Source organism: Vigna angularis, chromosome 4 (genome assembly GCF_016808095.1).
Source record: "Vigna angularis cultivar LongXiaoDou No.4 chromosome 4, ASM1680809v1, whole genome shotgun sequence".
In the NCBI taxonomy this organism is placed as follows: Eukaryota; Viridiplantae; Streptophyta; class Magnoliopsida; order Fabales; family Fabaceae; genus Vigna; species Vigna angularis.
Window position 1 is genome coordinate 30,725,075 of NC_068973.1, and position 18,923 is coordinate 30,743,997.

General features: G+C 33.4%; 2 protein-coding genes across 2 annotated transcripts; both read left to right on the forward strand.

Annotated features, from left to right (window-relative positions):
- The first annotated feature begins 8,027 nt into the window (after positions 1-8,027).
- Positions 8,028-10,617, forward strand: LOC108329912 (lysM domain-containing GPI-anchored protein 1). The gene is made up of 5 exons (XM_017564293.2): positions 8,028-8,954; positions 9,070-9,187; positions 9,356-9,517; positions 9,630-9,661; positions 10,195-10,617. The coding sequence occupies exons 1-5, from the start codon at positions 8,303-8,305 to the stop codon at positions 10,476-10,478; spliced, it is 1,248 nt and encodes a 415-aa protein (XP_017419782.1). The 5' UTR covers positions 8,028-8,302; the 3' UTR covers positions 10,479-10,617.
- An 887-nt stretch (positions 10,618-11,504) lies between these two features.
- Positions 11,505-16,863, forward strand: LOC108332154 (general transcription and DNA repair factor IIH subunit TFB4). The gene is made up of 11 exons (XM_017567317.2): positions 11,505-11,614; positions 11,679-11,767; positions 11,841-12,111; positions 12,230-12,276; positions 12,759-12,796; positions 12,881-12,926; positions 13,108-13,161; positions 13,260-13,328; positions 14,837-14,913; positions 15,414-15,509; positions 16,557-16,863. The coding sequence occupies exons 1-11, from the start codon at positions 11,584-11,586 to the stop codon at positions 16,615-16,617; spliced, it is 879 nt and encodes a 292-aa protein (XP_017422806.1). The 5' UTR covers positions 11,505-11,583; the 3' UTR covers positions 16,618-16,863.
- The last annotated feature ends 2,060 nt before the right edge of the window (positions 16,864-18,923 follow it).

Consider the following 18,923-nt stretch of genomic DNA (forward strand, 5'->3'; position numbering starts at 1 on the left):
ATATAATTACATAAATAGTAAAGTTATATAAATAACAAAATTTAAATTATATTTTTCGAATCGTAGTATTTTAATGTAATAAAAATGTAATGATGTATACATGGAAAAACACGTGATTTAAATGTAATTCAATAACTGCTTCTTTAAAAGTTGCATACACCACTTTAGTTTCCTTTCTCTAAGGAATCAATGTATTTTGACTTTTAATTTTTACCTTTTACGATATTTAAATAGTGAAGTAGCTATTCAAACGAAATAATGAATTCAGTTAAATTTTTAATTAAAATCATAATATAAATAACAACTTCTGTTTTTTAAAATAAATTATGAATAGTAATCTCGAACATGTTTTTTCTGTTAAATATGTAACAAAAGTAAATAGTGTTTTTATAGGTTCTTACTTAGCCATAATTTATTTTGAAATCTCCTTTTTGACTCTGAAAACGTTAAAGTCCTTCCGTTTCCATTGTTTTCAGATTCTGTTGGGTGACATTTTTAAGTTTGTGTTCGCGTGACGTGTCGAACTGGACAAGAATTTAGGCTAATCCTTCGGTGAAGTTTGGCTCAATCCAAAAGCTTAAGGATATTTGGTAGAGATGTGTTTGGAATTTGAAAAATATTTTTATATATGGAGATTATTCTTTAAAATTGTGTTGTGTAATTGGTCAAAAAATAGTTATAAATATTTAAATAAAAATTATAAAAATATTTTATTTTATAAATTATCACGCTAAATAGTTTAATAAAAATAACAAGATATTTTTACAGTGAAACCTTTTTTTTAACTTAGAATATGTTATCGAGATCTTCTGCAAATAATTTCAAGAAAATTGTTTCTACTAATGTTGTTTTTTTATCAAACGGCTTCTAAAGAAATATGAATTGGATTTCCTTATTTTTGAGTTATACATTAAAAATCTATTATAATATATATATATCAAATTTACCTTTTAAATAAAAAGTTTTTTAACAAATTTATCATTTTTTAAATTTATCCGTTTTTTAAACTTAATCATTTTTTAATTATAAAATTACCTTTAAAATAAATATAAATTATTTATAATAAAATTATAAAAATTATTTATATTTAATTTCCTAATAATAATAATGACAATAATCTTAATTTTTTTATTATTGGAAAAAAAATAATAAATAACACATGCATGTAATGTAAAATCCCATATTTTTAGAACTGGTGGTAGTCTAAAAATAATGAGACTCGATTATTTTAATATTAAACGATGTTACTATAAATAGTTTTGTTATAAACGAGTTTTATTGTTTTAAAATGTACTATCTCTTTAGAAATCACTTTTCTAGAGTTCTCTACCTTCTCTTTAAGACTTCTAACTCCTGAGTCATCTCTTTGACATCAAGAAGTGTCTAAATGATCATGACGTCAAGGTCTACAAATTCAACCGATCAATTTTTATTTTAGAGCAAGAAAGTTTCTACTCATTTTTCTGTCCTCTTTGCTTCGGTCAATGATCATGCAAAACATTGTTATGCATGTATCATTTGGTTCTCTTTTCTTGCTCTTGGTGAATTTAGAGTTTTAAGAACTCTGTCCGTTTCAATTTCGGTGTCTCATAGGTCTGTTTAGGAATTTCTTATGTTTCAAGCGACCAGTGGGACACTTCTGTGAGTTGAAATGTTATTTTGAGGTAAGGGAAGTTAAACCTTGTCTTAATTGTGTATGTAGAGTAAATTTAGTAATTATATAAATTTTAGACATTTTAGTAAAAATTGGTATGTCTAGGTAAATTTGACATATGTTAAATTGGTGTTTTGTTGATATGGTGTTATTGTAATTGGTATGATGATATGATTGTTGTTGTATATTGTTTTAAATGTGTGTGATAATGATATTTTATTGTTTGAAACAAAATTCAAGTGGTTGTGAGAGTATTAATCAAGTTACTTAGATTTTTAGCTTAAAAAGAGGGGTTTTAGGTAGTGAAATTTAGAAATAGGTATGTGAATGTTGTGATAATTGTTTTGGTATTGTCATAAGGTAATTTGAAACTTTTTAGGAGGGTTAAATGGTTAAAAACCGTGTGAATTAAAAAGGGTGTTATAGAGAGATTGTTTTCAAGTGTTTTTTGTGTAAAAAGAGGGTGTTGAGTAGTGAAATGTTAAGGTAAGTGTGTTTCATTATTTTGGAAGGTTAAAGGTATGTTATCACACTTATTAGGACTTTTCTAAGTGCTTAAACCAGTAAAATCTGATAAGAAATGGTAAATGACTTCATGTGTTGAGATTTTAGCCCATTTTATAGGCTTTCAGGGGTGAAAATGAGAAGTAATGTAACTGGGAAAAATATGAGATTTTAGAGAGTGCTAACAAGTATATTTGGACTGGTTTATGCAGGTTATAAATTTGATTTGGAAGTTTAAAGGAGTAAAATTGAAATTTAGTAGCTTGTAGGAGTGAAAAGTGAGTTTTCGAGTGTCAAATTGAGGGACAACAGGGTTCTCTAAGTTTTCTAAAGTTCTAGAGGGTTCTAGAGGTCTTTAGAAGTTGAGGGTAGGGTCTCTAAGGTCCAATTCAAAGTGGTTTTGCTACTGTGGGGGCGTTGGGCGCCCCTTGGTTGAACTGCAACATTTTTTGGGGAGTTTTCAGGATTCTGGATGTCCGTTTTGAACGTTCTTTAGGTCATTCTATAGGTCGTTTGGGAGGTTTTGGACCCTTCAGGAGCTGTTGGTGAGGGTTTCAGAGCTATTTTTTTTACCTAAATATGAGTATCAAGATGTCATGAATAAATTATGTTATTGGGTGATTTTTGATGACTTGTATGAGTGTTTCTATTTCTTTAATGTATGATCAGTAGTCTCATGTATTGGTGTACTGTGGAATGTAAAGTGATATCAATGGTTTTAAAGGTATGGAAGAGACTTCCCAAGAGGAACTTCTTAGTGGTGGTTTCTAGTGTGTTAGTATGAATGCATGGAGCTCAATATTGAGGGTTATCCTAACACTCTAATGGTCATACATTCTCAAATATAGAGGTTTGACGCATGTGGTGAGAGTAGCAGGAGGTCCGAGCCTGAGGGGCCTTTCTCCATTTGGCAAAAAGGCGTTTGAGGACTAACCTTGTGATGTGTGGTAGGGTGAAACCCAATTGACAAGGCCACCACAAGTGCACAACCCGCCATAGCTCGACATTCATTATAAGTCTGAACATTCCATTCATAATAAGTGTCATGCATAAGGTGTTTGATGATTGTGTAATGATATGTTTGTTGTGTGTAACATGTTTAAATGAGTTTATATATATATATATATATATATATATATATATATATATATATATATATATATATATATATATCATGCTTCAATTGTAAACTAGTTTACCCTTACATTTGTGTTTGTATGTATGTGTGTTGTTTTCTCTTTTGCAATGTTCACCTCAATCGGTGTGAGCTCAAGGAGGACATCTTTCAGGGGATTCAACGTTTGGTTGAGAAAGAAAATCAACAGGATAGATAATCTTTGTTTTGTCAAGGATAGGATCTCTTGTTATAGTAGCTTCAAATTATTCCTTGTAAGTTCTTATCTATGTACGTCTTATTTTAGTAGTTTTATACCATTAAAATGGGATGTTACATGCAATACATGTATTTTCACAAGTTATAGATATTTGTTGTTTAATTTTAATATGATAGATAATGAAGACCAAATGTGTGTTATTTAACTAACTAGTATTTTAGCAAGTAAAATACAAATGTTTATTTTGTATGATATTGTAATTAATACAAAATCTAAATTATTATGTCTCTTTTTCTTTCTCAAGAATATTTTAACATGCAAATTAGTTTGTTGAGATGAGTATGTATGATAAATTTATCATTGCATAGTTTGTCAAACTCATTTCTATTTAAAAAATATTATATATTGATTATATATGGATATGGTTAATATCCTATTTTCTAAGTTAGGTGCAAGAATAAAAATAAATATATACATATTTATCACATACATAATTAATTTCTTTAGTAACCCTCCATTTTTCTCTTTGGTTCATTTGTTTCGTTTCATTAAAAAAAAATATTTTGTTACATAAATATTTGTTTTCTTCTCAATTTTTTTACTCATTCAATATTGTCAAATTCACTCAAATTCTTACAACTTCAATTACATAATTTTTTCACGCGGTTTTCTTCAAACGATTTAACTATAGAAGTATTTTTTGTACAAAATTTTATATTTTTTTAACATTTAATATATATCGAATTTATTTAATCATTTTTCCTTCAACATTTTGTAAAAACTATTAAATGTTACATTTGTAACGAAAGTTCAATTACGTGTAATTGTTTTTCAATGTCTTATTTTGTTTGTTGTGATATTTCTTTTGAGAAAAATATTTGATTAACATGTGAGATAGTGAAAAAATAAATATGGACATGAGTATAAACATATTCACTACTTGAAGGGAATACTAATAAAAAACAGTATATAACATCACGCGTTCAACGTTCAACCACTGAATAACCAACCTTAAAAATGAGCGGTGACATTTTTGTAAATAAATGCAATTATTAAACGTCATTTAGAATTGTAATTCGACGTAAAAGGATATAAAACGTCGAATGACTTTTAAATTCAACGTGAAAAGGTTAGTGAATTCAATAAAAATTTGAGCGGAAGACTGAAAATTCATTTACTTTATCTTAGTGCGCGATACCTTCTTCTATTCTCAAACTTTTCTCGAACGAAGTTTGACGAGCATCACATGCAATTTTTCTTTCATTTAATACATATATATATATATTAATTAATTTCTTTAGGTATGATTTTTCTTTGTTTTAACTCATTATTTTTGTGTTTTTGTCCTTCATAGGCGCATTATGCTTTCTCTCTCATTGTGACAAAACTTTATTCCGACGAACCCACATTTTGAAGGTTAGTTTTCATTTTCGTTTTGAAAAACTTTGTTGAACTTGTTTGTTGTTTTTTTGTTGAACTTGTTTGTTGTTTTTTTGTTGAACTTGTTTGTTGTTGTTGTTTAGTTGAACTCGTTTGTTGTTGTTTGATTGAACTTGTTTGTTGTTGTTTCATTGAACTTGTTTGTTGTTGGTTATTATTGTTTGTTGTTGATACTACACTACTCATAGTTCATGCTTTATAAAATACCAAAAACTTAAATTTGTTATTTTTTTGCTTTTCAGGTCTCGTAGAGTTGTAAAAATTGATCACAATTAATTAAAAAAAACTAAAAAAATTGATTAACGTTGAATACTGACAAAATTCGATGTTAAGTTTAACGTCGAATTTTTTAAATTCGACGTAAATTCAACGTCTCATGATATGACGTCATTTGCAAATTCACCGTTAAAAGCTCAAAATATTCGACGTTGTACACAGTTTTTGTACTAGTGAATGAAGATAAAACACAAATATCATATTTGACATAGATAAAGATGATAATGGAATCAATTTTTAGTTTTATTTTGCATTGTTAACTTAATGTTGTAAGTATGAGATACGCTTATTAGGTCTTGAGAGAGAAAGAGTAAAAACACTAGTGTTTAGAGAGAAGGAAGAGAGAAAATGAGCACTCGTCCTAGGGCTTCAAGAAGAAAGAAGACCCTCTTCACTCACACACACAAATCTGAGAGAGAAAGCATTGGGAAACGTTGGAGGTGAAAAACAGAGAAACAAGAAAAACACACACACACTCAAAGGTACTGTTATGAACTTCTGTTATTTTTTGTCTACAATAGCTTCCTCAAACTCAATGGGTTCAACCTCTACTGTTAGAGCATAGTGTATAAAGTTTTCTTTTGTAGCGATAGTAGCATCATAGAACAATTCATAGTCTCTCAGATAAGGTGGCAGTTGGGGTTATTCTTGATGACCTTCTACCACTATCATTTCTTTTGCACACATCTGGATCAATTGCTGCAAATTCATCCTCCAAAATAATGATCGATGCACCCTGCTCTGTTGCTTCCCACTGCCAAACTTCAGCCTCATCTACTATCACATCCATGTTGATAGAAGTTGTTCCAGATGTTGGATCATACAACTTATATCTTCTAGTAACATTGTATCCCACCAAAATTAGAGACCCCCTTTATCATTTAATTTCTTTCTCAATTGATCTGACACATGTTTGTATATAAAACCAAAATATCTTCAAATGTTTAATATTTGGTTCTATAAATTAGTTATACTTAATTGTTGGGCGTTTTGTTTCTAAGTTTTTATATGTTTTCTTTGTTTTGGATTCTTTATTTGGGTGAGTTAGTTTTATAAATCAATTATACTTAATTGATTTGAATAAATAAATATTTATGGGTTGTGAACATCTTTATGTGTATTTTTATGGTTGATGAATATGATTGTATGATAACGATAATTGGCGTGATTTCATAAACCTCATGGTGAGATTCATGTTGGTATTTCAATGGTTATGGGGTAGCTCATAGGGTGGAGTTTAACAATATGATGTATGGATGTAGGGACAAACTAAGGAATTGTCTTGGTTGGATCCAAAAACAAAAATAATTATCTTCTTTTCTTATTTTAGTTATGGAGAAAGATAAAATTTTAAAAACCACATTAATTTTGCACATCTAATTAGAATATCGCTTTCAGACGAACACGATAGATGCAAACATCTTTCTTATGTATAACCAACTCCTTGATTTAACGTTCAGTTTTGTGAACCTTGTATTTATTTTTATGATTTTTCATGGTTTCTCCAAAAAAAATTATGATAACAATTCCAAAATCTTTTTTCAACTTGTTTCACAATTTTAATTGTCACATTAACAAAGAATGATAAAAGAAATTGTCCATATAAATACTAATATATCATTTTATAATATTTATTTTCCCATATTATTAATATTTTTATATTATTTCAAAATTATATAAATAATTTAGTCTTATTCTAATAAAATTTCTAATTATTCATTCTATTGATATAAATAACTATAGTAAATGAAATTAATTAAAATTTTATAAACTAAAAAAAATAAAATTATGATAAAATATTTAATAAAAACCGCCATCCGATTATAAAAAAAAACAATATTCAAATGACATTTGTATTTGTAAATATAACTTCAGCTATAACACCAAGAAAAAAAAATTATCCTATTTGAAGTTGTACAATATATGATAACTTCACTTAAAAAAAATAGAAAAATAGAATTAAAGTCACGCTACTTCATACAACTTCAATTATAACAGAAAAAAATAATTTATTCTGTAATAACTTCACTATAAAAAACCCATCCAAAATCGTGGTAACACATACAACTTTAAATAGGATAAAACTACCTCGTTACCACGTCTGAATAAAGTTATTATCAATAATACAACTTTACACTTACAAAATCATGCGTCATAAGACTTCACCAATCCGGTAATATTTAAAATATCATAATTACATAATTATGAAAGCAGATGTACCCCTAAGCCTTAAATTCCACTCACTTTACATTATGCAAGGTTAAATGGCAGACGTACCTAAAATAGCTGAAAATAATGGATGATAATCTGCAAGATGTAGTAAAGAAATAATAATGACATTGACTGCAATCAATAAACACGTCGAAACGTAGATGAACTTCCCAAATTTACTTTATTATTTTAAAAAAGAATTTAGTTTTGCTTCCATGACGGGACTCTCACTTAGCCAAGGTATCGTTTTGGATTGGCATAGAGAAAGACAGCAAGAAAACTAAAATTCCTTGCCCAAACGCCTGAAAAAGCAAACTATATACCAACCAATATAAACTTGAATGCGGGCCACACCACCCTCTCCTCAAACAACTAAATTACCCAAACATCCCCATCCTTCGTTGCTCCCATCCCGAGACAAGTCGTGCCGTCCAAAGGACAAAACCATAATAATTCACTAACATATCTCACCATTTAAATTTTTGAATCTGACATTCCAGTAAGTAAAAATTAAAAAAAAAAAACAATTCAATGAATTTTTGGGTTTTGGAGAGAGAAGGACAAAAATGTCCAGCGAAGCCAGTAAAAGGTTGAAATCTCTATGATGAGAGTATGACCAGTGAGAAACAGTGTCCTTGTGGCTCTATGGAACACACCTGTCTTCTACTCTAAACTCCCTTTCGCTTTTCAAAGTGAAACTTTTCCCCTCCCCAACACAACACAACACAACACTCTTCTCTCTGCGCCTTCACTTCCCAGAGAGGGAGAACACTCCTCACAAAAACCCTAAACTCCTTCCTCTTCCTACACTCCGACATCCTAGAATCACTTTCCCACATTGTACCCTGTTGCCGGAAAACTTAAACCTCTTTCTATTTTCAGAATGCCAAACCCAAAGCACCTTCTGCAGGGTACACTGTTCCTCTTGTTAGTTCTTCAGGTCGCGTGCAAATCCACCATCGAGCCATGCTCCAACTCCGACTCATGCAACGCGCTTCTGGGATACACCCTTTACACTGACCTCAAAGTCTCCGAAGTGGCCTCGCTTTTCCAAATCGACCCCATCGCGCTTCTCACCGCGAATGCCATCGACATCTCCTACCCCGACGTCGAGCACCACATCCTCCCTTCCAAGCTCTTCCTCAAGATCCCCATCTCCTGCTCCTGCGTCGACGGCATTCGCAAGTCCGTCGCCACCAACTACAAGACGCGCCCCTCCGACTCTCTGCCCTCTATCGCGGACTCCGTCTACGGCGGCCTCGTCTCCTCCGACCAGCTACGCGAGGCCAATTCCATTCCCGACCCCTCCGTCCTCGATGTGGGACAGAACCTCGTCGTGCCTCTCCCCTGCACCTGCTTTAACGGCTCCGACAACTCTCTCCCCGCCATTTACCTCTCTTACGTCGTTCGACCCGTTGATTCACTCGCTGCCATTGCTGCCAGGTACTTCACCACGCTTACAGATTTGATGAATGTCAATGCCATGGGAAGCACTGCCATTAACGACGGAGATATCCTTGCTGTTCCAATACCCGGTAATAAGCTAATGCTTGCTTTTCTTTCTTTTTCCTTTTTTTACTGCAATTTATAATTTTCTGTTCAATTTCTAAGTCTCTCTCTCTCTCTCTCTCTCTCTCTCTCGTGTTGCAGCCTGTGCTTCGAATTTTCCTAAATCCGCGTCTGATTTTGGCTTGCTTGTCCCTAATGGGAGCTACGCCATTACCGCGGGGCACTGTGTTCAGTGTAGCTGTGGACCAACAAACTTGAAGTACTAACTAAGCAATTGTTTGTTTTCTCTTCTTAATTTATTTTTTCCTTTTCCACTACTGCATAAACCCAAAATCTCTTTTTGGGTGTGAAGTAAAAAATGATCTCTGTAGTGTTTGAGGAGGTGCTGTTTCTGGTGTTTAATGGTTTGCTACTTTTTTTTTTGTAGTCTGTACTGTATGCCGGCTTCTCTAGCTGTTTCTTGCTCCAGCATGCAATGCAAAGGCAGCAACCTTATGCTTGGGAATGTTACAGTGCAGCAGACTAGTGGTGGTTGCAATGTTACTTCTTGCAATTATGATGGCATTGTTAATGGCACCATAGCAACAATGTATGCTTACACTCTGTGTACATGTGGTTCTAACCACGTTGTTCAACGTTGTGTATTTTGCTGTGCCATTCTTTGAGTTTAAGCTTGTTTAACTTTTGTTCTCGTCTTGCAGGTTGTCCCCTTCTCTTCAGCCTCGATGTCCAGGTTAGTGTTACATAAACACAGCTCAAATGCATAATGCATTGTTTTGATGTTATTTTGGATGATTTATTTACCGAGATGGGTTGGAGGAAAGGGAATTCCTTCCTCTTGAGGTTTCTTGTTGGAGTTAAAATGTAAACTCAAATTATAAGAAGACTAAAGAGCACTGCATCTCCTATTTAGCTACTTGGCCAAACATGCCTTATTTCTGAATAGATAACAACTTTAAATATCTGAAATTCCTAATTTGCTTTGATGTTCTATCCGTGCAAATTGAGTTTATAATAGACTTTATTTGCAGAACTAAAATTTAGTTAGGTTTGATGTTGTGTAGCATTTTTATGCGGACTAAACTGATGCCAGGAAACGTAGCAGTCTGTATCTGGCTCTATCCCCTGGATCATCAGGGATGTTCCAGTTGCAGTTCCTAATTTAACATACTCCAATGAAACTCACCCCCAAAAGAGAACTTGGTGGCACAAGAGACCTTGTATTCCCTGAAATGTCTTATAAACATATTTCAAATGATGTTGCAGGTCCACAGGAATTTCCTCCTCTTGTTGCCCCACCTACCACCGTTGCAAAAGACACGGTGTTTGGACCAGCACCAGCACCACTATTCGATGGAGCAGGTCCTATGTCGCCTATATCCTCAGTGGTTCCTTCAACGGGGCTTCCAGGATTCTCTCCTGCAAATGGTCCTATTAGCGGCATTTCTTCTGGTGCTTCTGCTGCATGCTCCTTGGTGAAACCATTACCCACGTTGACGTATGCACTTGTGTTATTGCTTGTCAAGTTCATGATACCCGTGGCATTGTAATCTAATCAATTTTGTGGTGGGTTTAGTTTGCCTGCCACTTTCATTGTCACGGGTGCTCATTGTAGTTGCTGATATTCTTCTGTACTCTTGTACTCATTCGTGAATCTGGAAAACTATGGAATTTCGGGTTTCATCACAAGCTTAGCCATTTATTTTTTCTGTTTTGCTTAATTATCTTGTTTAACTAGTGTCAGTGATTCTTGGTATAATCTGTATAGAAGCTCTGAATTTGACGGTGACGCCATTCAGTGATTAACATTTTAATGTAACGCCAAGCCCCGATCTTAAATACCTTTGGATATTTTATAACATTTTTCTGTAGCATGGTCCAGTTCAGGAGAGTAACCTTGTAATGCAATTAAGAACGAAAACACATGTCACTGAAATAGTAATAATATTTCAGCAAACAAATCTAATAACCATCGGAGATTTTTGAACTTCACACTGTCAAAGGAAAAAGAACATAATTTACTTTTTGGGTAAGAAAGAACACGCATTTTTTTTTTAAATTTCAACACATTGATATTAAAAGCTTAAAATTTACTTTATATTTTTATTTTGACTTAACTAGTTGTATCATAAACTCACATACCTAAGCTCACTTGATGAAAAGTAAGACTTAGGATTTAACATAAATTAAATCCAGTTTTATAACCTACCACCGAATTCAAAAAAGCTTATAAAATCAATACACGGGTTAAACTTCAGATTTGATTCATGATCCAATATGGAACTAATGCTTAACAACTTTTTCTTTTCTTTTCCTATTTTGTTCTACTATCATTATGTCTCTTTTGCATAGTCTCACATGAAGAGTTTGGTATCATTTTAATAACATTCTTCATAAAGACCATAAGATCAAAACATTTTATAGAATTAAAATAATAAAAAAATAGAATCTAAATATAATCCATAATTTTAAAAACTCTTGACCAAACCAAAATTAGTCCCATAATTTAATTTGTTATTATTTTATTAGGAAAATGGCAGTTGGGCCTGAAGCCCGGGAAGTTTTATTGTATGCGCTCGAATAAAACATGAGGTGCGAAGAAATGAATTGAAAGTGAAAGCAGAAGCAGTTGAAGGGACAGAGCACAAGCACACCATGCCTTCTGCACCTTCGAAAATCTACGCAGGTTCTGGACACTCTCTCAATCTCCTATTCTCTTATTCTCTCCACTCACCATGGTTTCGTTGCAGACGATGTGAGCCTTCTGGTTGTGACGCTAGACACCAATCCTTTCTTCTGGGCCACTTTCCCCTTCCCCTTCGCCGAGTTCCTCTCCCAAGTAATTTCCGTTCCCAAACCACTTCACCACTCCCGTTCCGTTCCAATCTCAATGTTCTTGTTTCCTTTCTCAGGTACTCGCCTTTCTCAACTCGATCCTGCTCCTCGGCCAGCTCAACCAGGTCATCGTCATCGCCACTGGATGCAACTCCTGCGCCTATGTGTACGATTCCTCTTCCGAACGGAACCACGGTGCCACCACCGGCACAATGCCCGCGCTTTATTCCAACCTACTCCACAATATCAACGAGTTTCTCGCTAGGGACCGGCAATTAGACGCTATTAGAAAACCAGGAACCGTGCCTTCTTCGCTCCTATCGGGCTCCTTGTCCATGGCGCTTTGTTGTATCCTTATCGCCGATTCACTTTTCAAGTTCTTTCGATTCACGCTAATGAATTTAAAAACACCTTATCTTGCCAATAGGCTTTGCCTTTTATTTGTTTTACCTGATTGGATTGTCAGATATACAGAGAGCTTTTCGCTTAGAACCTATGCCTCCGCAGCCTCGGGTATGTGTATATGCGTCAATTTGATATTGCATCGAGTTTTGTAGTTACTTGAATGTGGCCATGAGTTGCAACTGCCACTGGAACTGTTAGCCAACTACGATTGACTTTCGCCTTTTATTGTATTAATGAGGATCCCTACGAGTTTGATGTTAGACTTTGCAAATGATAAGCGTATTTTTTCTGTCATCTAATGTTGGTATTGCGGGGCTTACACTTTGTTACACTCTTCTTTTTGGTATTGGATGTTTGATTGAACTAATTCATGCTAAATATGTCATTTACTTTTTGTTTTTGCTTGTTTGTAATATGTGAAGGCTTTAAGGTTTACATGTCTGGTCTTATCTTTGGCTGTTTCTGTTTCAGGAATCTTGTATTTTTCTGCCAATCTCCATTTTTGTTGTTTTTCTTTAATTTTGGCATTTGTTTCCAATTTTTCGATTTTAATTAATTGCTATTTTACTTACTTACTGATTTATGAACAGATTTTATGTTTGCAAGGCGCTGCCGATGGACCAGAACAGTGTGTTTCTCACAATCTTTACCTTCTATATATTTAATATTGCATTAACCTTTCACTTCAAATGACACCTTCTATCCTTTTCAGGTATGTGGCAATCATGAATGCAATATTCTCTGCACAGCGTTCTATGGTATGTACTGAATCTTTGCCTTTAATTTTCGTTCTTCTTTCAACTATGGCTTTTTTTTTTGCCAAGAGACGGTTAAGTAGTCAGGCATCTTTCACCAATATATTTGTTACTAACACATGAAGATTGCTTGTATTTTTATTTGAAACTAGTATTTTTTTCTAAGTAACATTTTATATTGTAGGTTCCTATAGATTCTTGTTATATTGGCTCCAACAACTCTGCATTCCTCCAGCAGGTAGTAAAGTGCACAAACACATATTGAACGAGTTGATGTTGCAGTTGGAGAATACGTTTAACTGAATATGGTCATTTTTTGTCTGTTATGAATGACAGGCTTCATACATCACTAGTGGAATATATTACAAGCCTCCCCAATTGGACGGACTTTATCAATATCTTTCAGTAAGCTTGTGTTTAATTGTCTGTTTTTAAGCATTGGTGTGTCTTGCAATATAGTTCTTTTGCTAGTCGGTGAATGCTGTAAATTTTATCGTTGAGAAAACCATGGTCACCAAATATTAGTGGCTCTGGCCTCTCCTCACCAAAATCCTAACTCATCTACCTTGTTTTCGTAATGCCAAAACAGTCCTCCCTTTTACCTTTTTGTTGAAGCTTGAATTCAACTATGATTTATGGGGATATAATACTTTTCTTCTGATCCTGGAAGAGAGGGGAAATAAGCCATAAATTGAGATTCATAGAAGCATGTCACTTCCCGAAAGTCCATACACAGACTTGAATGCAATTGTTAAAACTTGTTTTGCAACCATGTATCATATACAATTTAAAAGATTTATTTGTGGTATGGAGACATCTGTGATCGCGAGACACAATATATATATTGCTGATACTGGTGTCTTGCTTTAATCTGTCAATAAAACAGGGACTGAAATCATGGCTGTGTCACCTTCATTCTTTGCTTTAGGGTTGATGAAAATTTTTTTCTCACATTAGGATTGGCATCTTTATGAAATAAGTTACTAACCTCGATGACTTTAGAAGACCTGCAAGAGAACTGACTGGCATGCTCTTATGTTTGTGTTGTATTTCTACTTTCTGGTGAGGAAGTAGTTTTACAGACAGAATCATTTTAAAATTTGATGACACAGCTATTGCTACTCAACGAATATGTCCTTAAATTTATTGCCAAAAATCTATTTGATAATACGAGTTATAAATTTCTTTATATTTCCGGTGTGTGGGATTGAAGCTCTTTCTTTCATGGTTGCTCCTCAAGATAGGTGGTTACTTCATATGGTATACTACAAACTACTTAGTGGTGGTGAGGTCCTTTTTGGGTCAGCATAAATGTTGGGAAATCTTTCAAAATCAGGTATTTGGGTTGTTGTGTGCAAACTGGTCCAACACAGACGTAGTTACTTCACTTACAGTGGAATGGGTATTGCTGCTACCACAGAGCTAAACTCCTACAAAGGGCTTATGCACGCTGCATATCAAACTCAATGATTATCTTCATACGTTCTCCCTTCTCTGTCCCAACACGTTACACAATCAGCTCATTCTCCTTTCTCTGTCATGTCAACATTCTCTCCCTACGCCTTCTTAACAAATCTCTCTTTGCTATGGACGTGGGTAGCAGATGTGCTAAATTTGGGCCTATACTTTCTTTTAGGGTCCTAACTGGTCAAGTTTAGGCTTTGTTTTATTGAGTATGTAATTCCTAAACAGAATGAAGCAATTAACTCATTATTTTCTTCCAGAGAAGCAAATCAACCAAATAATGTAGTAAAAGTGATAAACTAATGAAATAAATCATTACTTGAAACTTAATGATTGGCTTCTGAAAGGGAATAAACAAATTATCATTCTTTTTCAAATCATGTTTGAATTATGTTTTTTCAATTTTACCTTTGTTTTACTTCTACACTAATCTAACCTTGTGTATGCAGACAGTATTTGCAACTGATTTACATTCTCGTACATTTTTAAGGCTTCCTAAATCTGTGGGTGTGGATTTTCGTGCATCGTAAGTTTTTCTTAGTTAAATCTTTTCCACTTAAGTTTTTGTATTTTCATTTTCTTTCTCTCTCTGTTTCTCCTCTCTTCTGTAACTACAAACATTTGGACAAGTTATCTTTGAACTTGTTTTTTTCTCCAATTGTTCTTTTTTTTTCCTTCCCCTTTGATACACAGCTATTTATGACTCTGTTCTTGTAAACAAAACCACAATTTATGCAATCAATAGCCCAGCTTTTAAAGCCTAAATTCATTTAATATCAACACATAACCAAGGGCATTTGTAGTTTACGTCCTTGATATGGATTAGTACATGTTAAAATGAATCGCACCAAACATTGGATTTCTTTGGATGGATGATATATTTAATGTAATTTTAGTGGATTTATACAAGTGTGTTAAAGTCCTTAGCCTTGCATTTTAATCATGGCAAGCTTCTTCGTTTACTGTAGAACTAGCTATCTACAAGTTGTGTGTAAGTCCTACTTCCAAATTGTATGAATTGTGCAGGTGCTTCTGCCATAAGCGAACAATTGACATGGGCTTCGTATGTTCTGTATGCTTGTCCATATTCTGTGAGCATCATGATAAGTGTTCAACCTGTGGGTAAGTGTTTATTTCCTCAACTTAGCCTTTGTCATTCTGTTTCCATATAGATCAAATGGGTGCAGATATTCATTATTTAGTTAGCAGAGAGTAGCAATTGGTTCAACTTTTATAGAAATCTTTCTTTTTCAATTGTATTACTTTACTAGTTTATTATCAGACTGTTGTTACTTTTTAGATATTAGATAATTTGATACAATTATCAGTTTCTCTCTTTAGCTGATTTTTATAGCCATAGGGAAAAGACGGTCTCATAATAGGAACAGCTATGAGACGAGGAAGACAATCCCAGCTGTTTAATTGAAGTTTTCAGCCCTGTATTTGAATGATCTCATGATAATACCTCACAGCCCCAATGTTCTCTTGAAGCAAACAATCGGCATGTGCTATGTATATTTTGTATGATTATGTTCAAGCAAATGCATTTTTGAAGAAAGTTAAAATTTAGTCCATGGACCCTCTTTGTTACTGAATGATAAAAATTTTCATCACATAAAAACTTGTCAATGAATTCAATTGTAGTTTTTAGCATATAAAGTTTAGCCATGTACTAGTTTGCCGTCGGATCTCTATTGCTAGATGAATGTCCTGGTATACTTGCTTTTCTTCATGTTCAAGTTTTTCAATACAAAATTGTATATGCTCGTTGTTTCTAATCTCTAAAGCAAATTATATATAGAATGTGAGATCTGAAATGAAACTTTTGACATGCTTGAGAGTTTAAACGGAAAAATGAGTTCCTTGTGAATTTATTATCCAGAAGGATGTAATTTAAATGAGTATATATAGAAAGACTAGTCAAAAGCAGCAGTCTTGCAATGTGATAAATTGTTGTATTGTCTGGTAATTTGAAAATAAAATATCAAGTTCTGTTAATCATGAGTTGAAGTTTCACAGTTGGTTATACTAGAATGTTAAAAGAAATAGAAAAGAGAAGCACAAATGTGAATGAAATAACATTCAGGATGTTGAATGGAAGCTTGATCAGTTGACACTGCATTTTTTTTATCATTTTCCTCTTATGTTTTGTTTTTTCACTTTCTGCAGGTCTGTATTTGGTCAAGCTCAACCAGATGCTTCAGCAGCCAACAGGAAAAGAAAGGCGTGAATTGAGTGCGCAACGTACTTTGTCACACCATGAGAGCTGATCGATTTAAGTTCTCTTTGTACACGTAGCATAATGAAATTTTGGCGAAGAATATATCTCCCGTCTGTCTTGGTGGGAAACTGAAGTTCGTTGTGTAATTATTGCAGGCCTATAAAAGTGATAATCGATCTGAAAGTTTCATTATTGCTTAACAGGTTATATGATAATTTCATTTGCTGTTGAAATCGATGATTTGGATTATGTTCAGTATGTTGGCTGAGCTATTTTCTTTCAGAGCATCCTATCCTTCATGATGAGCTATCGTAAATTTTTGTTGTACTGTAGGTCTACAAGGCTATATTAAAAGGTATAGAAGACATCGTAATAAATAAAGTGGATTTAGATGTCGAGTCTCCAAGGCTAGTTGATTTATTGGTTTCTTGATGCTTGACACAAGGAAGTATTCAACCAAGTCTTGTTTTAGTAGAGAATAATTTAATGGTTTTGGTTTTCAATACCAATTCATGAAATTACTACTAAAAGTTGTGGGATTTTACGAATTTGTGTCTGTTAACTAAATTTTGCAGCAAATTATATATCATATGATCTATAAAACACCAATGTTATATTTTTTTTAATGATAAAACAGTGGCTATATTAAGTCCTCATAAATGAAACTCTAGTTTCCATTTACCCAAACTTGAAGTTCACCATCCTTTCTCCGTTTATTTCTCGTCCAAATCCCTCAACCTTGCAACCACAGGAATATATTCCCTACTTCCTTGATAACTTCCTCTTTGAGTAAATTCTGAGATCATAAAAGATCTCAACACTGACTCGCCTCTTGTAATGACTATCTGTCCAACACCTTAAGGTAGAGAGACACTCATAACATGCAATGACTGTTGTTGGTTTTATCAACAATGATAAGGGAAGCACTTGTCGTGCGTTAGGCAGTAGAGGGAAACAATATCCACGGCTCCCATGCATGATATTTGAATTCCTATGTGGGTGAATGATGTTGTGGCTGTTGAAAAAAAAAATGTCAAATTAAGGAGAGGATATAAAAATCCAAAGTTTCACCTGTCTGAGCAATTATAGTATGTTATCTTTCTTTTAAGGACGAGTATCACTGATTACCCATATAAACTCATGATCCATATTTACAACAACATTGGTGTTTTAAATTAAAACTCCATTCTTCTTTTGTTTAATCTTTTGTGCGTTGTTTATTTTTGGGGTTCAATATCTTCTTTATTGAATATAAATATTCTAAATCTACATCTTTAACTAATTTCCAAGTGGAGGTAACAGTAGATGGTTGTTGGAAAAGAATATATAAAGAAAAAAAATTATAAATATGGAAATTTTAATTTAATAATTGCTAACAATTAATCCAAACTAGTGAATCTTTTATCAATTTGTTTATGGATAAAAAATTTGTGCTACATCATCAGTTATATAACCCTCTTGTCCACTTAACCTTGACCATCCATCGTATATACTTCAATAGTCATTTTCCTAAATATCTGGAAAAATTGGTTGAGGCTTTTTAATCCTCCCAGACTCTTTGTAATGTAAGCACAGACTTATATATTCATGGTTAATCTTAGAGCTGCCAAAATAGGTCACAATCCGCGGGTCAATCTGGCTCACCACGAGTTTGAACCGAGTTGGATTTGAAAAAATTGTATTTTTTTTACGCAGGTCAGATTTCAACCCGGGCTCATTCAAACCCGGCTCATGCGAGTTGAATCCGTGGTGGGCTGGGTTAGCCCATCAATCCATCTACCTAATTTTATTTTATTAAAATTTAATTTTATAAAAAAATATTTATTAATTTGTTTTTGTTTGAAAAAATTATTTAAGTTCCTTATTTTCAAAATTAATTAAACTTTTGAGAGTGAAATTTGTTTAGATTTGAATTATAGAAAGTTTGTAATTTTTTTTTATTTAAAAAAGAAATTGTAATTAAGTGAGCCACTAAGCCAACCCGTTTACCTACTAACCCGTGGTGGGTCGGACCGAGTTCAAATTTTTCTGTCGTTAATAAATGAGTCGGGTTGGGTTGACTCATTAAGTGACCAACCCGTGATGGGTCGGGTCGGATTGGACCGAGTAACCCGTTTTGACAACTCTAGTTAATTTGTGTGTATCACATACATATTTTAAAAGTAAATAAAATTCCGCAAGTGTATGTTGTTATAAAAGTCTAATGTTATAAAAGAAGTATTTAAATTTAACTTGTGTAAAACATGAAAAATATACAATAATATTACAAAAAGTCGCTTTTTAAAAGTTTAATAAAGAATTCAAGAATAAACATA

Bases quoted from the DNA above. Each gene is read 5' to 3' on its own strand.
- LOC108329912 (XM_017564293.2), top strand. From the start codon at position 8,303: ATGCCAAACCCAAAGCACCTTCTGCAGGGTACACTGTTCCTCTTGTTA. The intron at 9,188-9,355 runs GTACTAACTAAG...TTTTTTTTGTAG, and splicing joins TGTGGACCAACAAACTTGAA to TCTGTACTGTATGCCGGCTT. The intron at 9,662-10,194 runs GTTAGTGTTACA...ATGATGTTGCAG, and splicing joins TCTTCAGCCTCGATGTCCAG to GTCCACAGGAATTTCCTCCT.
- LOC108332154 (XM_017567317.2), top strand. From the start codon at position 11,584: ATGCCTTCTGCACCTTCGAAAATCTACGCAG. The intron at 12,277-12,758 runs GTATGTGTATAT...ATTTATGAACAG, and splicing joins CTATGCCTCCGCAGCCTCGG to ATTTTATGTTTGCAAGGCGC. The intron at 15,510-16,556 runs GTAAGTGTTTAT...CACTTTCTGCAG, and splicing joins GATAAGTGTTCAACCTGTGG to GTCTGTATTTGGTCAAGCTC.